The sequence below is a fragment of the Centruroides vittatus genome, unplaced genomic scaffold (assembly GCF_030686945.1).
Source record: "Centruroides vittatus isolate TY-2023 unplaced genomic scaffold, ASM3068694v2 contig_1758, whole genome shotgun sequence".
Classification (NCBI taxonomy): domain Eukaryota; kingdom Metazoa; phylum Arthropoda; class Arachnida; order Scorpiones; family Buthidae; genus Centruroides; species Centruroides vittatus.
In genome coordinates this window covers 270,152-297,810 of record NW_027121073.1, presented here as the reverse complement: position 1 = coordinate 297,810, position 27,659 = coordinate 270,152, and the positions used below count along the sequence as shown (strand labels likewise).

The 27,659-nt window shown below is 31.1% G+C and overlaps 1 protein-coding gene across 1 annotated transcript; it reads left to right on the top strand.

Moving 5' to 3' along the window:
• Positions 1–1,962: 1,962 nt before the first annotated feature.
• On the top strand, positions 1,963–27,452 carry LOC136969195 (dolichyl-diphosphooligosaccharide--protein glycosyltransferase subunit 1). Its single transcript, XM_067263290.1, has 10 exons — positions 1,963–2,273; positions 2,355–2,413; positions 14,864–15,179; positions 15,261–15,467; positions 19,686–19,878; positions 21,292–21,391; positions 21,472–21,610; positions 21,692–21,811; positions 26,777–27,022; positions 27,115–27,452. The coding sequence occupies exons 1-10, from the start codon at positions 2,019–2,021 to the stop codon at positions 27,295–27,297; spliced, it is 1,818 nt and encodes a 605-aa protein (XP_067119391.1). The 5' UTR covers positions 1,963–2,018; the 3' UTR covers positions 27,298–27,452.
• Positions 27,453–27,659: the final 207 nt, after the last annotated feature.

Genomic DNA, 27,659 nt, shown 5'->3' with positions numbered 1-27,659 from the left:
ATTATCGCTTGTCAATTATCGTTTAACATTCATAACAGTGCTTTAGTGCTTTAAACATTAATCATTAACTAGTGTGCAATGCGCTTGAAAATCAAAAATACATTTTTGATTTTCAAGCACATTGTACGCTAGTGTATAGCAACGCAATTTAACGTAATCTTTAAAAATTACTGCATTGCATACTTATGCCGTGATATTAACTCGCTGCGTACTGGTCTGTGGTTATGCTATCATATACACATTGTTTGTGTGCCGAGTTGCATCATTTAAGTAGGAAAGCTATCAAGTATTTTACTATCAGATACCCGCTTAGAAGTAGCGTATTCTAAAATTACAGAATGTAGTTCTGATAATGCAAACATGGCTTCAGCAATATCGTTTGAAGACTGGTGTGTTAATGTATGCCATCAATACGCACTGTTTTTTGATTGGGTTTAATTTTTTTTTTATTGCGGGTGGGGTTTATCACCAGAGCCGGATTTACATAAGGGCATTTGGGGCCTGTGCCCAGGGCCCCCACAAAATAGGGGCCCCCACAAAACTAAAAAAAAATTATGTTTAAACATAATTTTTTTTCTATTACCGCGACAGCCTAGTGTGGCCTAAAAATGAGGGCAACAGGCAGAGAAAACCAAACCCGGGAAAAAAAACCTATGAAACATCGGAAAATTTCGGGAAAAAATTTCACATAGGTATTTTTCAGTTAAATTAAAATAATTAGTTTTACACAATAACATATATATATGTTTACAATAACCGTATTTTTAAATGAAATTTACAACTTTTTAGTTCAAATCTAATTGAAAGTACAGTATTTTGTGTAAATTTTCTAAATCATCAAATTTGCCTACTCTTAAAGGGGGGACCCCCACCAAATTTGTGCCCAGGGCCCCTGGATTGGTAAATCCGGCCCTGTTTATCACAATACGATCAGTGAATATGGAGAAAATTGAGAGCCTTAATTTTCAAGAGGAAAAACCAAAACATAAAAAATTGGGAAGACATCTCAAACCTCACTGGCCAATAAAATGAAGAGAATCCGGAATCAAATTCCCTATCAACGAGACTAAATTAGCGGCCGGATGGCCGAGCGGTCAAGGTTAGCAGCCTACCGCCCTGGGGGACCCGGGATCGAATCCGGACGGGTCGAGAAATCCCTAGGAATTTTTCGGGGGGTGGTCCGTCCGGATGCATCGGTCCCCGTCCCTCACCACCCGGCCGCCCCATTGTGGGCCTGGCCGAACCCATAATGGACTTCAAGGGCGTCGCCAGAGGGGGGGCAGAGGGGCAGTTGTCCCTTCCTAGACATGCGAAAAAAATTATTTAAGTGCTGTCATTTATTGCCCGATTTATAATTCCCGCGCGAAAAACCCAAGAAGATTATGTTTTAATTAAAATAATCTTCTTAAGCTTAAAATTTATGAATCGTTTTTATTTTACCTACATACAATTCATATCCTCTATCAATTTATATCATCTTGCCCTCCCCTGGCCCATTGGCTGGCGACGCCCTTGATGGGCTTGCTATAAGAGGCCCTCTTAGTACCCACTGGGCGGAAAGAGTTACAAAAAAAAAAAAAAAAAAAAAAAAAACGAGACTAAATTACAGTGGAATTCATTCGAAAGTTAAAAATACGGCAATCTAATAACAAAATTTATTGCTTTATTATTAATATTTAATCTTAAATCCGTAAATTTTATTGATACGATTTAAAATTATAAAAATTTTTAAGAAACGAAAATTTCGTTTCCAACCACAAATTTTTTTTCGTTATATTTCTCGCTAAAATCTTAAAAATTTTAATTTATTAATTTTTTTCAGAACAATAAAATATCGATGCAATAAAAACAACTTTTATTTACGAAATTTTATAAATTTATATAAATATATTAAAACATGATTTATCTCGTCGTAGGACCTACGTTACACAGACTATTGCGCCCCGTGGTGGTAAAACATGATTTAATAGACCAATGAAATGACGCCAACGTGCACGATCGCCGGTTGATGTCGAACCATGATCGTCTGTTACGCGAAGATGAGTTTATTTCTTGTAATTTTTATATTTGTAATCGTTTCTTTATCTAATTGTGCGGAAAATGCGGGCCTGGTCAACTCTAAAGTCGAAAGGAGCGTCGATATCACTTCTCAATTAGTTAAAGTAGTTACTAAAATAAATTTGGAAAATGATGGAAAGTCTGCGGTTAATAATTTTGTTTACTGCTTAGAAGAGAATCAAATGAAATCTAAATTGGCCATCTTATTAGCAAATGTAAATTAATATGCATTATTTCTTTATGGATTTATTTAACTTCGCTTATATTTAATTAAAAAAATGATTATTTAAAAACAGATGCAAGATGATGGGAGGGTGAATCTGAAGGTGGAAGAAGTCAATGTCCCCAATCAAAGGTATAATGTTTTTCAATGAGAAATCTATAAATAATATGTACTGAATTTTATCTGTATACAATTCTATGCAATATTTTTTTATTTCGACATTTGTTTGATAAAGAAACTCGGAGAACTGATTAAATAGCGAGGTTGTGGCCGAAGTTTTTGTCTCTAAAACGTGAACGTCGAGTGCTACTTACGAGATAGTGGCGTTTGATGTTCGCGTTTTAGAGACGAAAACTTCGGCTGCAACCTTGCTAATTATTTGATTTGTTGAGCTGAGACACGAGCACATTACGAAAGGGTCTGCCTAGTGTTGATTAATTAATCGATTCGTTAGGGTGGGTCCAACGTATGGTGAGGTAGATTTTTGGCTTGCTGTGTCGATCCTTGCGTTGTAATCTGAGAACTGATGTATATGCATCATTACATTGCCTGTAAAGACTGTTAAAGATAGTAGTAATAGTAGTAGTTCCTCCAATGCTAGGTAGCATACTGGGTAGCAATTTCTTCCGTCGATTTTGATTGTGGGCGAGAGCTTCAGCTTCCTCCTGAGTTATGTCGAACACCTTTAAATCTCGAAGAAAAGTTCTATGCTAAGTATTCCTGGGTCGTCCTCGTGGTCGTTCTCGTGGCCTCGAAATGGGTTCCCTCTGGATCACCAGAGGGAACCAATTTCGAGGCTGTCTTAGGAATCCTATTGTTCTTAGTATGAAAAGTCATTTTCCAACCAATGAAATGATTACTCTGAGTTTTTAAAGTGACGTTCAAATTTCCACATTGATGCTTGACTGTTTAAGATGCTTACCTGAATTCCAAAATTAGCAGGCATTTTTACTTCATTAAACAAATACTTTTTTTTTTATTAATGATATTGTTTATTATATTAGCTTAATGTTCCTGGATTGCTATTTTGGGGTGGCCCCTTGTCAGTCTGATGAGGGACTACGCCCAAAATGCATATATGACAGAAAGATTGGCAGTAAAATATTTCTGAAACAGTAATCGTCTTAGACCTTGTATGATTAGTTTCTAACGGCAAACCCACAATTAGTGAATATGGCTATTTATCGTTGAAGATTATATTATTGTTTTCGTCATTATTGATGTTATAAATGGATGAAAACATTAGTAAATTTCTCTTGATTTTGAGTGTGCTGGTATTGGTGTGTTGTGTATATGTATATTATTGATATAAATAAACAGTAATAATATTTTCAATCAATTCAGTTGGTCAATGTTTTCCATAGAGTTGACAATTGAATGTTAATAGTTTGAGTCATTTTAAATGCTACAGCACTATGAAATGCTACAGCACTATGGAATACTATACATATTATGAGTAAGAGAGGATAAATTTTGCTGAACATACCCATTATAGGTAATCACCAAATATAAACAGTAAAGACCCCAGATAATATCTAATTAGAGATGATGTGGAATTGTCATATGCTTTTGTGTAATACCATCCAGTGTTTAGTGACTGGCTATTCTTGAGCATGGATTAAAGGAGAGTGAGTTAATGAAAAGAAAGACATCTGACTGTAAAATGAAGCCAACTTGGGAAAAACAGCAATCTGTGGAAATTGGGAATAGTAATGTCGGAGAACATAGAGAACAACAAGATGGAATATAATTTAATTCATTATTTCATAGTTCTCTAGAGTAATTTTTCAAAATAGATTATATGGAATCCTGGTTTCTAAATTTATATAGCTTCTGTGAAAGGAAAATCAGACTGTTCATTATTTTCTTTAATTCTAATACTATGTGTTATTTCTCTGACTTCCTCCTTTATATTTACAAAGAATTTCTAGGTGTCAAAAGTTTCTGGCTCAACTACATTTTAGATGTTGTAGGTATAAAACAATGATTTCATTTTTCAGTATAGTGTTGCAGTTCAATACACTTATTACATCTTGGAATTAGCATGTCAATATCCTTAAAATTTAGTCCATAGTTTTGTCTGCAAAATGCTCATAAACTGCCTCCTGCAACTCTTCATCACTTTTAAATTTTCTCCCTCAAAAGCCTTTTTTTGAGTTTTGGAAACAGATGTTAAACACTAGGAGACCAGGTCTATGCTGTAGGGTGGATTGTCATACTCCTCTAACCCACACTTCCTTCACAGCAGCCTTGGCAATGACAGCTGTGTACACTGGCACATTTACCTGCAAGAGGTAAACAGCCTTACATAAGGGTGACTTTTAAAGTGTTATGCAGTTAATGCAGCAGACAAGTATGTATTCCCCATTCACTGTTGTGTTCCTCTCCTTGAAGTTGATTAGTAGGATTTCTATTGAATCCATCTTCAATGCTCTCTTGGTCTAAATGAAACTTTTAGCATATTCCTTTATGGTGGAAAACAAAGGGAAAACTTCATCATACACACCATCTAAGTGCTGTTTAATAACACTGGCATTCCTTAGTAAGAAATTTAATGACTGCTTGGTATTCAATTTTCAACATGATGCAAATGAATGCAACAAATCTAACTAAAATGAATGTTTCCAAGCAACTTATGCAAATTGGTGGAAAAAACTGTTTTCTTAGTCCACATACAGATGGCACTATCTGATACCATCATTATTTTATTCCTATCACGCCTAAAATATAGTTAGGCCAGAAACTTTTGGTACCTACCATAGATGTATGGATGTCCCTCACTGATTTTGATAAATTTTAACAGGAAATTTTTGTTATTAAAGTTAAGTCAGTATGGAAACTGAAATCGAGTCTGATCTAACATTGCTAATTTAAACTTCAAGGCTAGCAATACGTGATTTTATCATTATAAGAGTCACTATAACATCGGTGGTTGAAAAATAATATGGCTGTTTAGCAAAATGGTGCTGCATACTGTTTTGCTAACTAGCTGTGCCAGGCAAAATGAAAAAGTCTTTAAATGAATTATTTTTGGAAAGACAAATAGTCTCAAATATAAAGAAAAGTTTTTTCTTGTGACAGATTTGTGGGGCAGACCATGAATCCAAGTATGGATTCATATACAAAATTCTTTGGTGAAGCTGCCAATACACCAAAAATTACTTTAAAGTAATTTTTGATGATAAGAATTTCCTGGGTTAAAAAAACAACTGGGATCCCATTTGAGAAACCCTGATGAGTAACAAATCATAGATTTGAAAATGTCAGAAGATAATTGAAAGCACCAGAGAGATTGCAACTTGCTCTTTGCATATGTTCCAATTATCATGCTTGTGTGCCCCTTTATCATTAAGGAAAACCTCAAGGCCTGTAAGAATTTCTATAGCAAGGTGTTTTAACTGCTAATTAAAGATGGTGTCTAGAGCAGCGATTCTCAACCTTCTGAAGCTCCACGACCCCCCAAATAGTAAATATAAATAAAATTAATATTTCACGACTCCTCACCCAAAGGAATAATAACAGTAAGCCTTACTATTACTAATTGACTTTTGACTAATTATAAATGTAAATTTTTTTAAATATTATATAATCACATTGCACTAATTTTATACATTAAGAAAATACTGACAGTATAAAAAATGTACAACTATTCCTATTATTTTATGTTGCTGCGTTTATAGCGATGGGTATGAACATGCATGTATGATGTGTACATACATGAGCAATTTACAAGTTCCAACTTGATGTGTACGTGCTCTTTGTAATTTTATCTCCTTCTATAATACTTGCTGTGAGAGCATGTTTGAACATGCATATGGATGCATTTGAACAAGTCATGCTTTCGTTAGTATAAAAGAGGTGCTAGTGATTGCACCACTTCAGTTAAGTTTCAAATGCAAAGCATGGGTCTGGTGCTTTTATTTTAGTGTGGTCAACCATGAAACTGAATTGTTTTTTTTTTAATTTCTAATGTGAAATGAATAAATTTGTGAAAAAACAAAGTGAGCCATCTACATCCAGTGAATCGGTTGGTAAAAAAACAAGGTTGTACAATGACAGTTATTTAAATTATGGTTTCACCTCATTGGATGGAAAGCCACAATGCATTGTTTGCTCTCAAGTTCTCTTTGATGAAAGCATGAAGCCATCGAAATTAGTTTGACACTTGGAAACTAAACATCCGGCTCATAAAAACAAACCCTTGGAATTTTTTGATAGAAAATTACATACCTTGAGAAATCAACAAACTTTTATTTGTAAGTTAAGCCATACTGATAAAAGTGTACTTGAAGCATCTTATCTCGTAGCATTAAGAGTAGCTAAGATGTCCAAACCCCAAACAATTGTGAAAACCTCATATTGCTTGCTGCAATTGATATGGTCAGTGTTTTAATAGGTGTGGAAGAAGCAAAAAAATTGAAAAACATTATGTTTCTAATGACACAATGTCAAGGCGAATCGATGACTTGGCTGCCAATGTTCACAGTTAGATAATTCAGTGAGTTCAAGTGAATTTTTTAGTATTCAACTTGATGAATCAACAGATGTAGCAAACATGTTTCAGTTCTTATGTTTTGTGAGGTAAGAATGCAATAGGAACACATCAATCAAAGAAAATATGCTGTTTTGCAAAACAGTATCGGGTCATGCAACAGGACAATGCCTTTTTGATGTTTTTTTATGAAGCTATGAGAAACTATACTAACATAGATTGGACAAAATGTATTGCAGTATGTAGTGATGGTGCAAAGGTGATAACAGGAAAGAACAGTGGATTAATGAAAATATTAAGAGATTGTCTTATACCAAGGGCTGAATGGATTCACTGCTTCCTTCACAGATATGTTCTTGTTACAAAAAATATACTGGAAAATCTCAATTAAATTCTTTGTGAAGCTGTAAAGTTGGTTAATTTTATTAAAAGCCAACTGTTACAGAACAGGCTTTTTGCTAAACTATATGATGAAATGGGTGAAAATAAAAAAAATCTCTTCTTTTCCATACAGAAGTTAGATGGTTATTGCAAGGGAAAGTGTTAGCCCGGGTATTGGAATTGCAAGATAAATTAATAATATTTTTCCAGGATAAACAAATGCCGTTCTCATTGTTTTTACAGAATAATGAGTGTATGTTGTTGTTGGCTTACTTAGCTGATGTATTTTCGCATTTAAACGACTTGAATATGAATTTACAAGGACGTGATAAAAACATTTTGTTAATGACAGACGAAGTTTATGCGTTCATTAAGAAGCTTGATATCTGGATTATTTGCCTTCAAAGCAAAAATTTGGATATGTTCCCACTCACTTTGGATTATATTGAGAAAAATTTGAATGTACAAGACACTATTATTCACCACAGTTTGGATTGCATGAAGATGCATTTGCGTGAGCTAAAAACTCAGTTGCTAGAGTATTTTCCAGAAGATAAAAATGATTTCTCGAAGAGATGGGTACCGAATCCGTTTAGTGAAAATGTTGTTGCTGCTGCTAAGTTACCAATTGAGACTCACGACCAGCTCATCGAAATGTCTGCCGAATGTAGCGTTTTGCTACAGCTGCAATTTACATCTGAAGATTTAAATACGTTTTGGCTTGCTTGTCGACATGAATATGGAAATTTAGTCACAGAAGCATTGAAAACATTAATCCCTTTCACCACGTCTTATCTCTGGGAAAAGGGTTTTTCGTCGATGGTTGCGCTAAAAACTAAATACAGGAATCGTCTTTTATCACTCTAAAACAATTTGCTTTTGTGTGTTTCTAACGTAGATCCACGTATGGAGAAAATTTTAAATGAAAAACAAATGCAACCATCACATTAATTTCTTTTCTTTACATGTGTACTTATTGTAAGTAAAATGTTTATAAGTTTATAATAAATGGTTTTTTCTCATAAAATGATTTCATTATTGTTTCACGACCTCCCTTTAATATCATCACGACCCCCAGGTTGAGAAACGCTGGTCTAGAGGCTGTACCAGAGAAACAGTGTTTTGGTATGCATAAGCAGTTTGGTTTTGTAGTTTGAAATTTGTTATATACATACTTAAAAATAGCCACATTTACAGTATTACCTTATTTTCATTTGCAACAAAAAGATATAGAAGCATGCACTGTGACAAAATTTCTGTTAATATTTTTCATGAGATGCAAAGTTTATGAATACTGTATCTTTAATTTTAAAGTTTTTAAATTTTATTTATTTGGATGTAGTTTTAAAGAAAATTTTCTTATCATATTTTATCATTTTAAGTGAATCCAAGTATATCAAAAATCATAATTTCATTTCTTGCTGCTATTGATAATTCATCAAATTATAAAATACATTCAAGTTCAATCATCTGTTCACAAATGAATGAAATAAAATAAGTTTTATTCAACATAGTTTCTGTAGACAAAAATAGACACATCTTTTGCATCACTATGCTCATAATGAGAAGACTTTAGTATAGCTTGGTCACAATGGATCTTTTAAGTCAGTGCATTTGGTGTAGAAGTCCCCACTTACACAATGGTATAGCTTCCATTATGATTGTCTACACTAGTGGTGCACAACCCTGAAAAATTCAAAGAAGTTTATTTAACAATAAAAAGATTAATACTATGAGCATCCTAGAAAATGATAACTCAGTTTATATGCATATTCAACAGTTCAGAGTTTGGTGGGAGAAACTCAGTGCTTTTATTGGACAAGCTAGCTGCCTTTTACTTCCTAAACAAAATAATGTAATTCTATTTCATCTTTAGTTATGATTGCAGGAAGAAAGCATCATTTATAGCAAAATCTTGTCTGTGGCAGTATACAGGCTAGAATGAGCACATACAGATATCTCTTGTACAGTACAACCTAGTTTTGCTCTAACATTGTTTGAAAATTGGGGATATTCCCCATACGATACAACTTCTGGTTTTAATCTAACATGGTTTTGGAAATCTTCCATACAAAATGTCACAATTTTTAAGTGTAAATTTTGTTATTCGATATTTTTTTTATTCAAGTAAGCACACGTTGTCGCATTTGCCCATAGATTTTAGAATATTGAAATTTTCAAATTATTTTGTTTTTTTTCATCAAGCTTACTTTAATGAAAACTGATAGTGCAATTTTTTTTTCTTCCTTGTCCTATTAACCAGGTGTTGTTGTTGCTTTCAGACTTTAGCCCTTAAGACTGTCACTGTTTTCTTTTTATAGATTAATCTTCATATTTAGTAAAGTTATTTAAACATTTTTAAGAAAGTGGTGTTAAACTTTTTAACTGTAGTTATTACTACCTATGAATGACCACTTTATTTGTAAAAATGACAAATGAAATACAGTGGTATTTCAATATTTGAACACAAATTCTGGAAAAAAGTTGCTCAGTACTCAACTGAACAAACGTGACCTGCTAAAACAAATTTTCAATTAACAGCATATTTTTATTTTGTTATCCATAAAAAAATTTTTATGATAAACTAAATTAACTAAAATTAATATTAATGCATAATATAGTACTTTTAATCATGATTGTTAGTTAATTTTTGATTGCTTTAATAAACATGTTTCTCTTAGTAACGAAAAAAAATAGTATACGTTTGCTAACAACTTGAATGTTATATGTTTTGCATTAGTCCTTTGTTCTGTATAGCATGAATTTGCATAACATGGCACTTTTTTGGAACATAACTACGATGTTATATGAGAGACAGTGCCGTAACTAGGATTTTAGACGCCTACGGCCAAGAAAAAAAATGGTGCCTTTTTAATTTTTGTTATTAAATAAAAATAAAAATGGTGGTTTATTTCTGAAATATATGTTTGTAGAAATTACAGATAATAAATATTATATAAATATAATTATAGAAGTTTTTTTTTGTGTTATTAATTTCAAATACATATTATTCCTAAACCTTCTCATTGGTGTCTTTGGCGGGAGCCACGTTGGCCATACTCTAGTTACGGCTCTGATGAGAGATATCTGTATTTGGTTCTCCATAAGAATTCTAGATGTGCTCTGGCTGAAATTTTCACCCTCTTCAGATTACCATGCAATATGATAAGTATGATCCCACAGATATGCTGATAAAATTTGCAATTTATTCTAATTATTTGCTTCTCTTGCTTAAATCTCTATGCAGTGCTAGTCTTCAAGCAACTGATTCATGGTTTTGGTTGATGGTCTTCATTAGAGCACAATTCATGCCCTTCAGTAAATTATACACCAGCATATACAAGGCATCTCCAAAAGTAAGATACAATAATTTTCTATTCATTTTTATCAGAGCTTTTTCTTGGCATATGCTAGGGTATGGTAATCTGTATGGAAATGAGCTTGATTTGTTTTATGTTCCAAATATTTAAAAATGGCAATTTCTTGCTACATAAAAATACAGTTACTTTCTGTAATTTGGTTTCTTTATGCTAAACAATTATCACTACAGAAATACATAAACATATTTGTTGAAATTTATGAAAAAAACTACAATATCACAAAACATTTCTTAGTGTAGTGTTCTCAATTTGAAGATGAATGCAAAAGTTTGTAAGATCAAGAAAGAAGTGGAGGCCAAAAATATCAAACAGATCAAAACAGCAAGTTGTGTGGAAGAAACGTTAGAATGATTGAAAGTTAAATAAGAGAGTTTGTTGATGTCCTAGAAATCCCAAAGTAACAGTTCATAAAATTGTTCGTAAAACATAATTGACATATTAGTATTCTGTAAAAAATAAGTTATTACAGTTTAAAACATCACAAACCCAAAAATTTTGTAATTATTTGTTAATGTTTCTTAATATTTTTTTTAAGATACACATTTACTTGTATTTTAAAATATTATGGCTACATATTGGACATAATACTTTTTGAAAAAATATATTCAAAGTATTATTCAAAAGTTTTTGAACAAAATACTGAACTTTTATACAAATATAGTAAGAGTGTTTTATGAAAAGACAACAGTCAAATCATTCTAAATATCCCTTCTGAGGCCATTTTTGTATGCAGAACAGCTTATGTGAAAATTTTAGTTGATCAAGAGCTGTTAGTTGCAAACACATGTATAAAACATTTTTTGAAGTTTTTAAAAGCTAAAAAAATTCTTGGTAATTGACTTTTGGAAATTTGTCAAGATTCTCATGAATTGGGTTTCAGGAATTCTCATACAAGAAACCCTAAAACAGACATGACAGTTTACAGACTAAATGACAGATTCACACAAAAATACCCACATCTCACTGTTACAGAGGAAGAGGTGTTGATCAGAAAAGAACAATTATAAATAACTTTATTCCACAAACAATGCTTGGACATATCAAACAAGTTGCAGAATAGATACATCAAAATGTCAAACATTATATCACACAGATGATTACTCACTCACTGACAGTACCTCAGCATCAGTCACTCATAAAAATTTACACAATATAACATGCACCAATGACAACACAAGAACAACAATTAAAACTAGTGACACACTATAGACACAGAATTAATTTTGACATACTCATATGTTTATTATGAGAAACACTTACTAAATATACATTTTTAGACTCCACACAGACCATGAATACAGAAAATATACATATCAAAACAAATGGGAAACTCTACACTAACTAAATATGCATCTACTGTGTTAACAAAACACATTTAACTAGAATTAACACTTCTGGGCATATATACATTAATCTATTCTGGTTAGAGATTGCATTACTAGTAAACAGTTTACCAATAATTAGTATAAAAAATGCATCAGTAAATATACCGAAAATTGGTAAAAATAGGTAATGTATAATAATTTTTGAAGTCAAACATTTATTTGTATACATTTCCATGTATATTTATATTTTTATATGTATGTATATATTAAAGACATAGAAGCAATCAATTTATTTTTGAACTGAAAAAGTAGTTTGTCATTTACCTTTTAAACTATTACTTTACAGTTCTTTAAAATTTTTTAAAGTATTGTATTACTGCACTCTGCTGACAGTTTGGCAATTTGTTTCTTAATCCATAATACCTATAGTTTAATAGCAATTTTAGTTGACCAAACGGAAAACACTTAAACTTGAGTGCTCACACTAGTTACTGTTTAATCACATAGACCATGCTGTAATTTTTTAGTTTTTCTTTAGGCAATGAAACTACTGTTTTTAAAATAGAAGAAAGGAAATTCAATTAGATATAGTGCACTTACTAAGGTCAGTGAACAAGTGGATATGAGTTAACATGGATTGGAAAGGTTTATGTCAGATGGAAGGAGATAAGTGGGAGTTGACACATGGATCTGATCTCTCCGTTGTTATTTCTTATATTTTTAAGATGTTTTTATATTGTCTATCTCATAAATAATTTCATTATTTTACTTTTTTTAAAAAATATGATCACAATAATACTGTGATCCATGTGTCAATCAATCCCCACGTATCTCCTTTCACCTCTTTTATTGGATGTAGACCTTCCTGCTCAGACTGGCTCATATCTACTCTTGCTGTGCTGACTATAGTGATTGATTAGCTTTTGCTCACCAATGAGGCAGCAACTAAGCAATTACTAATGTGCTAATATTTGTATAGAGTCAAAATTTAAAAATTACTGGTAATTTACTAGTAAATTGGTAATGTTTTAAAAATGTACTGTTTGACTGGTAATAAAAAAGTCAGTAAATTTGCAACCTGTAATTCTGGTGCAATCACTATTATGTAATAACATGGCCTTAAATAACAGTCATAGACAGAGACAATTAAAACACAGATCATAAATCTGCCTAGTAAAGAAGACTAGAAACATAAATATGTAACATTAGATAACTAGGCAGGCTGATACAATATACTAAAAACAACATAGTTTTTTTTTATTAAGTTTGGTGTTTTACAAAAATATTCAAGGGTATTAAAACATACATACACATACCATGAACAACACAATATGCATGTACTGTACAAGAATACTTTGACACTCTCAGACAAAAACTAGCAGCCAAGTTGCAAAGAATGAAACAATACAAAACCTATACCTTATGAAAAGAACAAAATAAATTATTCACAAACAATAAAGCACTTTTCTACAGATAACTAAATACCAAACCCACCATGCAATCATAGCATTATGGTATGCTGACAGAAAAACACCTTGCATACTGTTGGTCTGTGTTTTGGTCTAGTTCAATCATATACAGAAGTGAAGCAAGCTGGATCAAAGAGGAAGAAAAACATGCATAAAACACCAATTATTCCTCATGTTAAAATAAACGTACAGGATATCCAAAATGCAGTACAAACAACATACAGATAGAAGACATCTGGTGCAGACAACATTTACAATGTCTGGTACAAAAAATTTCTCTCTGCAGTAGGAACTAGCCAAACATTTTATGCACATAGTAAACAATCCACAAGACATGCCAAAATTTCTTGCATAAGACTTCACATACATGAAACCTAAAGATGTCAAAACCAGACCAATCAATTGCCTTCCTACACACTACAAAATACTTATATCATGCATTGAAAACAAAATACACCATCACATAGATCAGCACAACTTTCTCATAGAGCAATGTTTTTCAGCCAGGGACCATTTGATCTGGACCACAGAACATTTTAAGGAAGCCACAAGCCAAAAATCAACTTTTGGGGAGCCAGAGCAAACTCTAGGGTGGCCGCAGTCAATATGAAATATTAAAATTTATCAAAATAATTAAACTTCAATAAGTAAATCTTAGAGAAATATATGTAAATTATTAAAATATTATATTTAAACAAAATATGAAAGTAAATTTGATAAGAAAATTTTCAACCTAAACTGTTTTATTTGTTATCGGTCCATACATTTGTTTTTTGTAAATGAAGACATGTCAAATCTCACACTTGTATGCAATGCATGCCACTTTTTTTTTTTTTTAAAGATGATTACTTCTAATATGTAGGCTTATTGCATGAGGATGTTTAGAATGCATATACTGTGAAGCTCAAGATAGGTATGAACAAAATTTAAAAAAATTCTGGATAGGAAGTGAAATGGCAAATAAATTTCCACAGCTTTGGAAGAGGGCCAATTTATATTTTATTGAATTTCCCTTGTCAAAGGGAAGTGCAATAAAATATGCCCTCAAAAACTTGATACTTTGAAATTAAAAATACTTGAAAGAAACTAGATAAAAATAGGTTGTCCCTGTAAAGGAAGATGTATTATGTATAATTATTTCCAGAATTTGTAACTTTTTCAGCCATTTCTTGAACTGAATAATAATAAAACATTTAATTTTGATCAGTCTACGCAAGACATTCCATTCTTATGATTTCTATATTCAGATGGGCCATTGAGATGTCATGCAAATAAGATAACTGGAATAGGTATTTTAGGCAAAAATAAACTTCTGTTATGAGTTTGGACAAAGAATGTGTTATAAATTGAATATCACCTGCAATAACATGCCTAATTGGTGACATGGAGCAATTTTCTCAATGACACAGCTGTATTAAGTAAAATTTCTTTTAACATTTTTCTTTTTTATGTTATATCATCTTTAAAGTAAAATTTTTGTATGTTTAGAAAAATGTACCTGATTTTTAAAAGTTATTTTCACTTTATTTAATTAGGGATACTCAAATCAGAAACTTCAAAATTCATTTGAAAAATCCATTACAACCAGGAAAGGCAGTTTCTGTAGAAGTTGAACATGTGTTAACACAAAGTTTGATTCCATATCCTTCTCATATAACTCAATCTGAAAAACAACTTGTACTATATCATGGAAATCACTATTTTTATTCTCCTTATCCAACAAGGATTCAAACAACAACTGTTACATTAGCATCTACTGCAATTGAATCCTACAGCAAGTTAAAACCAGTTTCACATACAGATAACATGATCACATATGGACCATATGAAAATGTTGCTCCATTTTCTTTGGTTAGTATTTTTTTCTCCTTAATTTATTGATTTTATTGAGATTTTAATAATAAATTTTAAATGATTATTTATTTTGTTTAGAATAAAATGACAGTTCATTATGAAAATAATAATCCTTTCTTAACTGTAACAAATTTGGAACGTTCAATTGAAGTATCTCACTGGGGTGTTATTTCTGTTGAAGAAGTTGTGGATATTAAACATTCTGGTTCAATCTTAAAAGGACCTTTTTCACGTTACGAGTATCAACGAGATCAGAGTGGTTTTTCATCAGTACGGAATTTTAAAGTAAGAAATAATTACATAATTAAGTATATGCAATTGAACCTGTCTATTTCAAATCTTGTGGGAATGAGAAAAAATACAACATAGATAGGTTTCGAGATATAGAGGTTCTTACAAAGTAAACAGTAATGGGTTTCATCAGAGGTATGTATTGTATTTTTATTAATACAATAGCAAGTACAGTATTTATACTATGATATTAGGTATAAATAAAATTACCTTACATTTTTGACATACTTTAACAGAAATAGTTTATCAATAGTTTCTCATACTTGACTTTATTCAATCAGTAAGACACAAGCCAAACTTGTAGCAAATAAAAGAAAAGCAGCATTAATTGCAACTATGTGTGGTATTGCAAGAGATGTTTCTCATCTACAATTTGTTATCAAAATGTAGTAGCTGATCTTTTAATTTATAGTTGACACTTCAGTCCATAATTTGAGATATAAAGATTTTGAGATAAACATGGAAAGTATATTGAATTTAGGCTGAAAATGTAGGGGGAAAAATAAATTTAGAGATAGAGGTTTTTGAAATAGACAGGTTCAACTATATATAATGCTTTTTAATTGCAAATTAACTTCAATGATTTAAAAATCATAAAATTTTATAAATGTTTTTTTAAAAAATTTTTTTAAAATTTAATAACATATTGTCGCTTTAATAGTTGAATATTGTTGTTATCTCATAGCATAATTTCTAATTAGGACATCGGAAATATCTGTAAAACATCTCATAGAAAGACAGTAATTATATGATAAATGAAAGATATTCATAGAAACATAACCAAACTATTGCCTTAAATAATTGGGCATTAAATGAATATCTTTCATTTTATGCCCAATTATTTAAGGCAATAGTTTTTGGCATAAATTGAAAGGTATTCATTTTATGCCTGATTATTTAAGGTACAAAGTTTATCAAAAACAATAAATCAGCATTCAAAAATGTTATTAATAAATTTTCAAAAAATTTTAAAATTAAGTTGTTATAAACCTACTCTTTTATATACAGGGTAGCCTATTTTAATCAATCCAATGAAATAACTTGAAAAATATGCATCCTAAGAAAGAAAGAAAAATTAAACCTCATCAACTTTTCATTTTCTTAAAATGGAACCATTTAAGAAAATGAGCATGGAATTCTGTTTTTCAGTGATTGTAATGCCATCTATGATGAAACCAATAGTCTCATCTTGCGTTCCCTCTGAAATCTAACATTTTTGGTTTAATGATTTTTTTCATAGGATGCATATTTTTCAAGTTATTTCACTAGATTGATTAAAATGGACCACCTTGTATGAAGTAGTTGGTTTTAATGAATTTTATTTTCTAATTCTAACATGTTCAACTGAATTTTAATTTTACTTTTTACAGATATTGAAAACATTAAATAAATTATCAAAACAAATCGAAACTATCTGTATTTGGGAATTTATTTATTTAATTTAGATTAGTGTCTAATAACTTTTGCATGTACTATTTTGCCTAATGTAAATTTATTTTCTTTTATTAATATTCTTATACAATTTTTTTTTAAAAGTGAGAATTGAATTGCTTTGCATTGATTGAACTGACAATGATTTTTTTTTTCTTTTCAAATAATGAAAAAATGTTTATTAATTATTGAAAATAATAATATAATTTACAGTACATTTTTATTGAATAATTTTGAAATATAATTGCATACTTTAGAAAAGTTAATATAGATTTTGAAAATTCTTTAAATTTTTTAACTTCTTTCCATGTCTTTTAATTCACAGTAGTTAATATAAACAAAATGTGATCATCAAAGTCTGAAAGATATTCAAAACTTCAGTATACATTTAAATTTAAAAAAATTTGTTTAATGGATTTATTACGATGTAGAAAAATTTCATATTTACATTTTATTGTATATGATGTTTTAAGATATGCTTGGGCAGGCAAATTGGAAAAAAATCTACCTGCATTATATGTTGTGACATGCACCTGTGGGTGGGTGGATGAAGTGGATTAGTCATGAGGAAATCTGTCTCATTCTCAAGGAGGCACCATTTCTGCTTGCTTGTCTCAAATCCACAAGGTGTTAAAACTTTGTAGCACTTCATTAACAGAAATAATGTTTTCAAGGGGGAGCACTCTCATATGGGCCCACTTTTACAATTTGTAATGTGAATTTCTCTTGTGGTGCAAAATTTTGAAGAATTATATAATTTACGGTAGCCTCTTTTAATAATAGGCAACTCGCTAACCACTAATTCTTTGTGGTTGTTATTCATACTGAGAAAATATGCTTCATCTGAATACTTTTGCTTTCTTTTGCTCTAAACTCCACTTGATTCAATAACGCAATTCTTCTACTTCAGTCCATCTCCCAAAGTGCACTTATGGTAATCCTCTGGGAGATCCTACCTTAACACACAAGGTGTAGGGTAGGATCTCTCAAACCTCACTGTTTATTCTGAACTTGTGAAATGATGGGCATTGCAACTATGGTTTTTTATTATTATTTTTGTAATTTGCCTTCTTTCTAATGATGCTCAATACTTGTGGATTGACAAAAAGGCATGATTTATTTTTTTATATTTTTGGATCAAATTATGAAAAATAAATATATCAAATTTCATTTTCATGTGAAATAAGTTGGGTTTTGTAGATTGACATTGGATTTGTAATTGAAGAGGGATATGTTGTCTTTAAAGAGATGAAGATCTCCTACCCTAACCTCAAATGGGAGATTAGCAATAGTTAGCACTGACCCTCCACTTCATCCAAATGTAAACAAACTGACTGAAGCGTTGTTACACTCTATACCAAAGCTTCCATTCAACATGTGAATTCTTCAAATGACAATTTTTTTTTCTTTTTTTTATTTGGAAGCATATTTTATTTAACATATAATAGCCATTTTTGGCCAGAACTGATTATTTAAATTTTTTTTGTGTGTGACTGGTTCATGAGGTTACCAAAAATCTATTTTGCTTTAAATGCTACAGAAAATATCAAAAATTTTATTGTGTTCGAGTGTTTCTTATAAGAAATGAAGCAATAAAGAAAAATGTGAGAAACTTCAAAAATTTGGCAAGCAATTACATGATTGACTATTAAGTTATTAGCTATATATCTTAAAAAATTATGGAAATTTTATTGAATACATGCATTTGCCACAATGTATTGCTAACACTGTTATGAAATGAACAAAAATGTTACAATTCTAAGTTATCAAAATTAATTTTTTGGTTTTTCTGCAATGCAGTGCTCTCAATTAAAATTAATTGGAAGTAGGCATGCATTGTCACTTTGTATTTTTGTCATAGTGATAGAGATATGAGAGAATAGATGCAAAATATAAAGAATAGTATTTTCATAATAAATTTATTTTAACTTATTGTTGTAGAGCATTGTGCTCATTCAAATATTGATATGTGATTTCATAATGTTTTAACTTTACATTATGATTAGAAATTGAAAAATTAAATGAATTATATGGAAATTTTAAAAAATAGATTGACATGTAGATTCATTGTCACAAGCATGGCTTGCAGCTGTCACTTGCTTTTGCAAGTGTTAATGCCCACAAGTATTTCCTGTAATAGGTACTGTACATGATTGTATGCATGGGATCTAACAAAGTACTTTTATTTCAGTAAATATTTATACAAAGAAACATACTTGCATGTTAATGGAGAAGCAATGTTTTCAGAATTTTAAAACATTTTTGCCAATCAAAAACAGGCTTGAAGATGGTTGTCTAGAGCAGTGATTCTCAACCACTGTGCCGCGAGATTTTTGAAATGTGCCACCACTGCAAATACCCGTACATAAGCGACGTCAGACAAGTAGTTCAATAGGTTCTACCATCCTAGGGCACATTTGGAAATTGTTACAGGTGTTGCCGGTAGTTAACAAAGCGTTTAGACAACGTGCACTAACCAACCGCATTTAAAAATCACTGTTATGACATCCTGCGGTACTTACCGAAGTAACTGTGTGTGCCGCCAAATATTTAAATTATTAAAAGTGTACCGTGACGAAAAAAAGGTTGAGAATCACTGGTCTAGAGAGAGATGGTCTCACATGAATCCTGGAGTTAAATCAACAATTTTGTCATATCTTTTCATTTATTAATTTTATATTTCAGAATAAAAATACATAATATATTTCTTTTAACTTGATAATTTTTAATTATTGATCTTTTGAATATAATTAATATTTTCTTATTGGATCATGTATGTAGACCATTCTTCCTGCTTCTGCTGTCGATGTTTATTATAGAGATGAAATTGGGAATATCTCAACAAGCCATTTAAGAGTTATGGAAGATTCTGTGGAAGTTGAATTGAGACCACGATTTCCTCTGTTTGGTGGCTGGAAAACTCACTATGTTTTAGGATATTATGTTCCAACATATGAATATCTATATAATTCAGGTCTGTATTAAAGTATTGTAGTGTTTAATATTAAATAAATGATTGCTAGAACAATATTATATTAATGTACAATTTGAAAGTAACAAATAGATAACAATCCATTAAAATGGAAAAATGTTTGGAATATTAATTTATGTACATATTACAGTGGTGCCTCATATAACGTACTTAATCCATTCCAGGTGCACGTCCGTTAAGTGAAACGTCCATTATACGAAACGCATTTTCCCATAGAAATACATGTTAAAACATCTAATTCGTTCCGCAGCATAAAATAACCGCACTGTATCATAAAAAATGAACATGGGGTGCGTTCTTTTATTCCTCCGTGTAACTCTGCGCGAGCGACATCCGTTTAAAAATTCCTGCGGAACGCGTTCCTAAATTCCGGTGGGAGTGCGCGCCGTCGAACGGCAAAAACGGTCGCTCGTAGCAGTAGTTTACAGTGGAAAGCAACATGGCGTCCTCCATGGCTCAGATAGTTTCGTTTCCGGGTCCATTACGTGGTTTTATGAATGAGAATTTAGAAATTGTGAAAGCGCGAGTTAGCGCATGCAGTGATGTGTCTTTATGAATTTTTTTTCGAGGCTATTTTGAATGCTCTTTCAACAAATAATCCATTTTATGGTTGAAATTTTACAATTGGGACCCTTCTTTTGCCTTTTAAAGCTCATATTTTAGAATTATAGATTCCTCCATCACGATACTATCGATATTGCGGGCACCGCCATCTTTCTTTCTTTCACCGTCGTTTCTAAATGCCTACAAACAGCAGCACACTCCCGTAGTAGCAGAAACACATTAAAGAACGCACCCATGGAGCAGTCACCAATTATGCCGGAAAGTCCGTTGTTCGCAGCCAGTCCGTTATTCAAGGCGTACGTTATACGAGGCACCACTGTACAAGAGAATTTTTTTCTAAAAGCTTCAGAAGAAAAAATTGTGGAGACCCATTTTGTAAATGCAGAGTTGAATGAATTATCATTCTCTGGTTTGCTTCAGTTAAAAACAAAAAAAATGTTAATTTATATTATGGGAAATTTTTAACAATTTTACATTTTAAAATGTTTTAAAGGCAATATCTTGTTTCATTAAAAGAAAATTCATTAAATTTGCATAAAATATGTTTAAAATAAAAACTTTTATAAGTTCATATATATATTTAAAATATATAACTTTTTCCTAATTCTTATCAAATAAGAAAAATCCTAATTTTATTTCATTTTTTTTTAATATTCAATCTCATTAATATTTAAAGTTATTCAGTAGTTTGTTATAAATAAATGAAACTTAATATTAAAACAGTAATTAATTTTTTTTTTTCATTAGATGTTTTTACTTTTATTTAATAAAAAAATGTAATTTTTGCTCTGAAATCATATTCTAAGAGGAAACTTTACAATTATATTTTAGGTGATCAATATGTTTTGAAAATGAGATTTGTTGATCATATTTTTGATGATAGTGTTATTGATGAAGCTAAATTAAAAGTTATTCTCCCTGAAGGAAGCAGGTTAGTCTTAATTTGTACTTGCAGGTAATTAAATAAGACAATTACTATAACTCATAATTCATATTTTTGATTTACATTAGAGACATCCAAGTTAAATTACCATATCCTGCAAAACGTGGTGCAGATCAGCTTCATTATACTTATTTGGATACTGTTGGACGACCAGTTGTGGTCTTCTCTAAACAAAATTTAGTAGAACAACATATACAAGATTTTGAAGTAATAATACTAATACAATTTGTTTTTAATACTGTTTTTTAAATAATTTAAATGTATTTATGAAAGATTTTGTGTTTTTAGATTTATTACAAATATCAAAAAATACTGATGCTTCAAGAACCTTTACTTGTTGTGATTGCATTATATTTACTTTTCTTATTGGTCATCATTTATGTAAGATTGGATTTCACAATTACAAGGGTAATGTATCAAAATTTTTTATTGTTTGTTGATTTATATTAAGTGTTTTATGTATTTTATGTTGAAAATACTGTATAATTTCACACAGAATTAACCAATAATGGATATTATTATTTTATTTGTTAGACATTTGTTATATATATATACATCAATAATTCAAAATTATTAGCCTTTAGTTTTAGTAATTTATGTAAAACAACTTTTTAATTATTTGAAGACAAAGTCCTTCCCAAAATAAGGAATCACCATCTATTGTGTTCTGAACATTACATTTTCAGAACACAATAGATGGTGATTCCTTATTTTGGGAAGGACTTTGTCTTCAAATAATTAATCATAATTATCGCCATCGGACGAAGATTTATAAAACAACTTTTTTGAGATCTATGTTTTTAATCTGATTTATTTATTTAACATACAGTTCCACAAAAATATTCTTTGTCAAGATGTTAAATACACATTTGTTTTTGCAGTTTGCAACAACACTTATTAACAGATAAGAGTGAGTGAATAGCATAAAATTTTCTGTTGTTTTCAGATACTTTCCTAGTTTTTGAGCAGAGTTTACAGATGTCCATTAATCTTTCTTGGCCCACCAGTAGCCAAGCGGTCTTTGTACCCTGAACACTGGGAGTTCAGTCGTGGGTTTGTGCCTCGCTCGGACAGGCTGGCCACATGGAGTTTTCTGGGTTTTCTCCAGGTCTGTAATGCCTAAATAGGGGCCAGTTTCCCTTAAAAGACCTCCCAGAAGGCATCCCCAGGCAGATCGCCCAAGTGTTACATTGCCATAACTTAACAAACAGTTTTTCTTTTTTGAAAGAAACATTAATCTCATGTCACATTTATTTTTAACACCTTTGCCACGTTTGATACCATTTCAGGTTAGATGACAGTTTCCAGATTGACAGAAAAAAAAAGTCTTTGAATTAAGTAAATTTTATTCCCTACAATAGTGATGTATCATCACTATTGTAATTTTTCTCACTTCATGATTTTCTCACTACTTATTCTAATTTTTCACACTACGTGAGAAAAATTTTATTAATCTCGATATACTTTTAAGTTATGAAATGACTTAAGAATATGCTATTGAATTTTCTCTCAGTCTTTCATATTAATGTATCTTTTAATTATTTCTTATACTTTTAGGTATTTAATGTTCATGTGTGATGTATTAGGGTTTAAAGGTGCATGCAGAGTTGAGTGCATATGGTTTGAACATGCACACATTTATGCCTGCTCTACATGTGCATGCACAGGTCTTTTTGCTGATGCCGTTTTATTAAAATGCTGGAAGCAATGAAACTTTTCTAGTGATTAATTCAGCAAAAGTATAATAAACAGTTTTTGTGGTTTTTTCCCCCCTTCAGTTTTCACTATTGGAGCAGTCAAATTCTTGTTTTGTAATCTGATTCTGTACATTACTATTCTAAAAACAAAGAAATGATGTGTCTTTAGTCTCATTGCCATGTATTAAATTCCAAACATTTGTCATTACTCCATTTCATGCTTTCAATTATCTGAACAATAAAGTTAACTAACTCTACTATTGCACACATCTGCTATTGTCAGTGTGCAAATGATTTCTTTTGAGTGATAGTGAAAAACCAACAACAGCTATTTCATGTGTGTGCATATGTTGAGATGATGTCCATGCCAGGTTTACACACAATCAAATTTCGTATTCATGACTTGCCATTAGTGCAACTACAGCAACTTTATTGCCAGCACAATGGCTTGCCACCTTGTTCTCAGACAGGCGTGCATCAACAGCTTAAGAGTGGTTCAGCAATTATTGGATAGAACGTGACTGTTCTAAGGCCACCACATTACTCAAACTTTATTCTTGATTTTTTCCTGTGGCTCTAAAGCTTTGGGATATGATCTGTATCCTGCAGCACCACAGGGTGTTGATGAACTGGAGATACATGAGGCCTGCAAAGGTGCTACCAGGAGGTCTATTCTAAGTTAGCTAATGAATGCAACAAAAACCAGTTTTTATCAGAATCACAATTGGCATTTAGTCGGGCGTGAAAATGCTATTCTCTGATGTATGTTTTGTTTTCATTTCCAATAGCCATGTGCAATAAGTATGTTTCTCTTGTCAGTCACTTGAGCTACTGTTAGGAATGTGATGAAAGTAAAAAGAACATACTATCCTTACACCTAAAGCTGCCATTACTTTGCACGTTTATATTCTCTCTCTAATTGTTCATAATGTCATGAATCTCAGTTTCTGTTTAGAGATAATGCTTTTCAGCTAAATAATTTCACCCAAAGTCATTAGTGTTGTATTTATGTAATGAATTATTAATACAAGATAAGCATCATATCAGATTAGTTAATTTAGATTCTTCTATATTGTGGATAATGATTGACTGCTAGATGATCATATATACTGTATATATTCATAAATTCCTTAAAAGATTTATTTACAGCATAATGTAAAAACTAAATATTTAGAAAAATAAACAGCTGATTAAATTGAATTTCTATCATTTCGTTTGCTCCTCATTAACTGAATGTTTGATAGCCTTCACACATAAGATGACACATAGAGATAAAATGATGATGGTATTCTGCATTTAAGAGAATGCATGGCCATAAAAAAAAAAATAATAAATAAATGATAGTAATCAGTTCAAAAAGACAAATTTAAAATTAGACTTGAAAAACTCAACTTTAGATCTTAACTCAAAGGCAGATAACAACATAACTCTAAGCATTAACCCTAAAATAATCCTGCATTCAAGATTAAATAAATCTTCCTTTGTAAGTGGCATCTTGATTGGTTGCAAGCAAACACATGTATAGAAAATGGTTCAAATGCAAATCAAAAGCATGGCACGTTAGAAATTTTCCTTTATGAAACTGGTAAAATTACGAGCAGAAGAAAAAGACCTTCCTGGGAAGTATTATGTAGAGAATATAACAGTATTCAAGGTGTCACACCAAGGAAAAGTAAATAATTGTGTGATTTTTGAAGAAAGACAAGGAAAAATGTTTTTCTCCTCTCTTGTTTTAGGTAACAATCATCAATGCTGCATACTTGCCAACCTTTAGAATGGGGAATAGCTGGGATGCTTATATTAAATAACATTAACTTTTGCTTATTAAAGGTATCTCTGCATATGATATTTTATAAAGCTATTGCCATAAACATTGTCAAGAATATGGCAATAGCTTTATACTCTTTAACATAACAATTTAAAAAAGATCAAATGAATATTTTATGGGACATATCATAAATCTAGGTGTAGATTTATATGTTTCATCTTAATATTGCATGATGAGTGCCTCCTGTTATATGCCTTTGGGCAATGTTTTGCATTGTTAATAATTTCTTCTGTTATAGTACAATGACAGTTACTCTCAGTCAGTTTATTGACTTTCTTGACATTAAGGACAATAATTTTTCTGGTTATTTATTTCCTATCTCTGTCCTTTTCTTACCATACTGAACATCTCTTTCTTTTTCCATACAGCAATGTAGAGTAGGCCCTGCAATGCTGTGTGGTAAAACCACCAACCTTACTATTTTACAAAGATTTGTAATCTTTGTAAAATAGTAAGGTTGATGGTTCTTTTCTCAAAAAAGTTCATACCACACAGCCTGTATATTCTTAAGTGATGAATCAGATGTTTTCTTCTTTTTGGACAGAGAAACTGTAGTGCTGCTCAATAATTTGGTATAATGTAAAATTAACTCAATTTCTTCTGCTGATGAGCCAGCTGAAATTGATTTAATTGCCAACATTTTGGCACTAAAGTTTCCAGATTTGAAGGTATAATTTTACATGATGCATAAAATAAATTACCAGATTTGAGCTAAAATTCTCATACATACATAAAAATATTAATCTTAGTTTTTTCTCAATTGAAGGAATTTGAGAACATTGTTCTGATTTGCTTCAGTCGTTCATAATAACACCAATATATATGTCGAAGAATTGTATTTTATTATCAATTAAACACTTCATTTAATGAGTCTATCAAATTCTTTAAAAACTTCAACAAAAGAAAAAAGCAGCCTGATGCCGCTGATGGTTGGCAACTATAATTTCAACAGAAATGGTGGATTGGGAAATATAATTACTTTTTGTGGGAGTCCCTAACACAGCCCTAAATTTTCAATGAAATATGATAGTTATACCCATAAATTAGGGAGATTGAATTCCTTACCTCCTCATTATTCATTAGGCTAGAGACATTGTAATAAACTACTTTAGATACAAAGTTTATTGGACTTTGAATTACTCTATCACTGGACACAAGTGTTGGCTTGGTCTGTGGAGTTTTAACCAAAAGTCAACAGATTTACTAGAATGAACCTAGCTAAATTATTAGGTTTAAGTCACACTACTATTAGCTCCCCAGACACCCCAAGGTTATTTGCTTACTCTATTACCATTGCAGTATTTTGTTCAATATACTATTTAATACATGTATTAATGTTAGAAAATAATTAAAGAACTATAATAATTTATAAAATAACTTGTTTGAATTTTAAAATCAATGAGCAATTATTTATTGTGACATTGTCTCATTGCCAGGCTACAATTTTTAATCACATATTTTAAATTAAATAAATTAAAAATATGTTCTTTACCTCAAATTAGTATTGGCCTGTACTGTACATCATACTTTTATCCTTTCAAGGAAAAATGTTTGAATTGAAATAATACGACTTCTGTTTTAATAGCAGAGATAAACAAGAATGTAATTGCATAAGCATCAATACCTGATTTTAAACTAAACTGTCAATCTTCTCAAGTAAGAGTTAACTGAATTTGTTTGGCATTCACAAAATCAAGTTTCTTGCAAACTCAATCATTTAACTCTAATTCTGATTAAATCTAGAGATTGAGAACTGAATGATATGAAATATATTCACTTAATTTAAGTATTATATAGAAATTGAGAATAAAATTTTTCTAAATTTTAATTGAATTGTTTTCCACTTAGGATCCACAGAAAGAGAGTAAATTACGTGTATCCGGTCTGATCGAATGCATTCAGAATCATCACGAAAAGCGTGCAGATATCTATTCAAAGTACGACAATGCCTTGAACAAATACAAATCCAATAAAGACACCGCTTCCTATCAAGCGGGAGTCAAAAACATTAATGCCGAACACAAGAACGAGACCCAGGCCATTGCAGATCTTTTGCAAAAACTTAAACAGGAAGGATCGGAATCTATAGATAAGGTAACGTAGGAAACTTAGTTTCGTACGCGCAAACAAATGAAGAAAAGGATTTCTGTATTTAACTAATAAATAAATTTTGCTTTAATATTTAGATTGTGGAGCTGCAACGACTAGATAAAAGCTTGAAAGATCAATTTAACCAACAGATGGTGTTGGTTGAAAAGCTCATTTTGGGAAAAATGGGAAAGCAACAGTATGTGGAGGCGGAGTCACTGATTTTGAAGAAGAAAGAAGAGATTGCCGAAAAAATACAAAATGTTTTGGCATCTCTTTAATTACTCTGAGTATCACTTTTATTTTTAACATCATTCCATTTATTTGTAATTGCATACATTGTATGTTTTTGATGGATTGGTAATAGAATGTACTGTATTCATCAGAATCATTAAACATTTGTTCTTATGAATAAATTGTTAACAAATAAGGAAAAGATTTTGTTTTGGTTACTCAAATTACTCAAAAACAATGTAATTCTGAATTTAGCTAAAAATTATAACCACCAACAGATTTTAATGCATATTTGAAAGTAATATGAAACATATACTATATATTGACCAACTTTAACATGAATCCATGATCTTCAAAAACATGGCACATTAGCTCATAGCATCTACATATTAGATACTGTATTCATCTA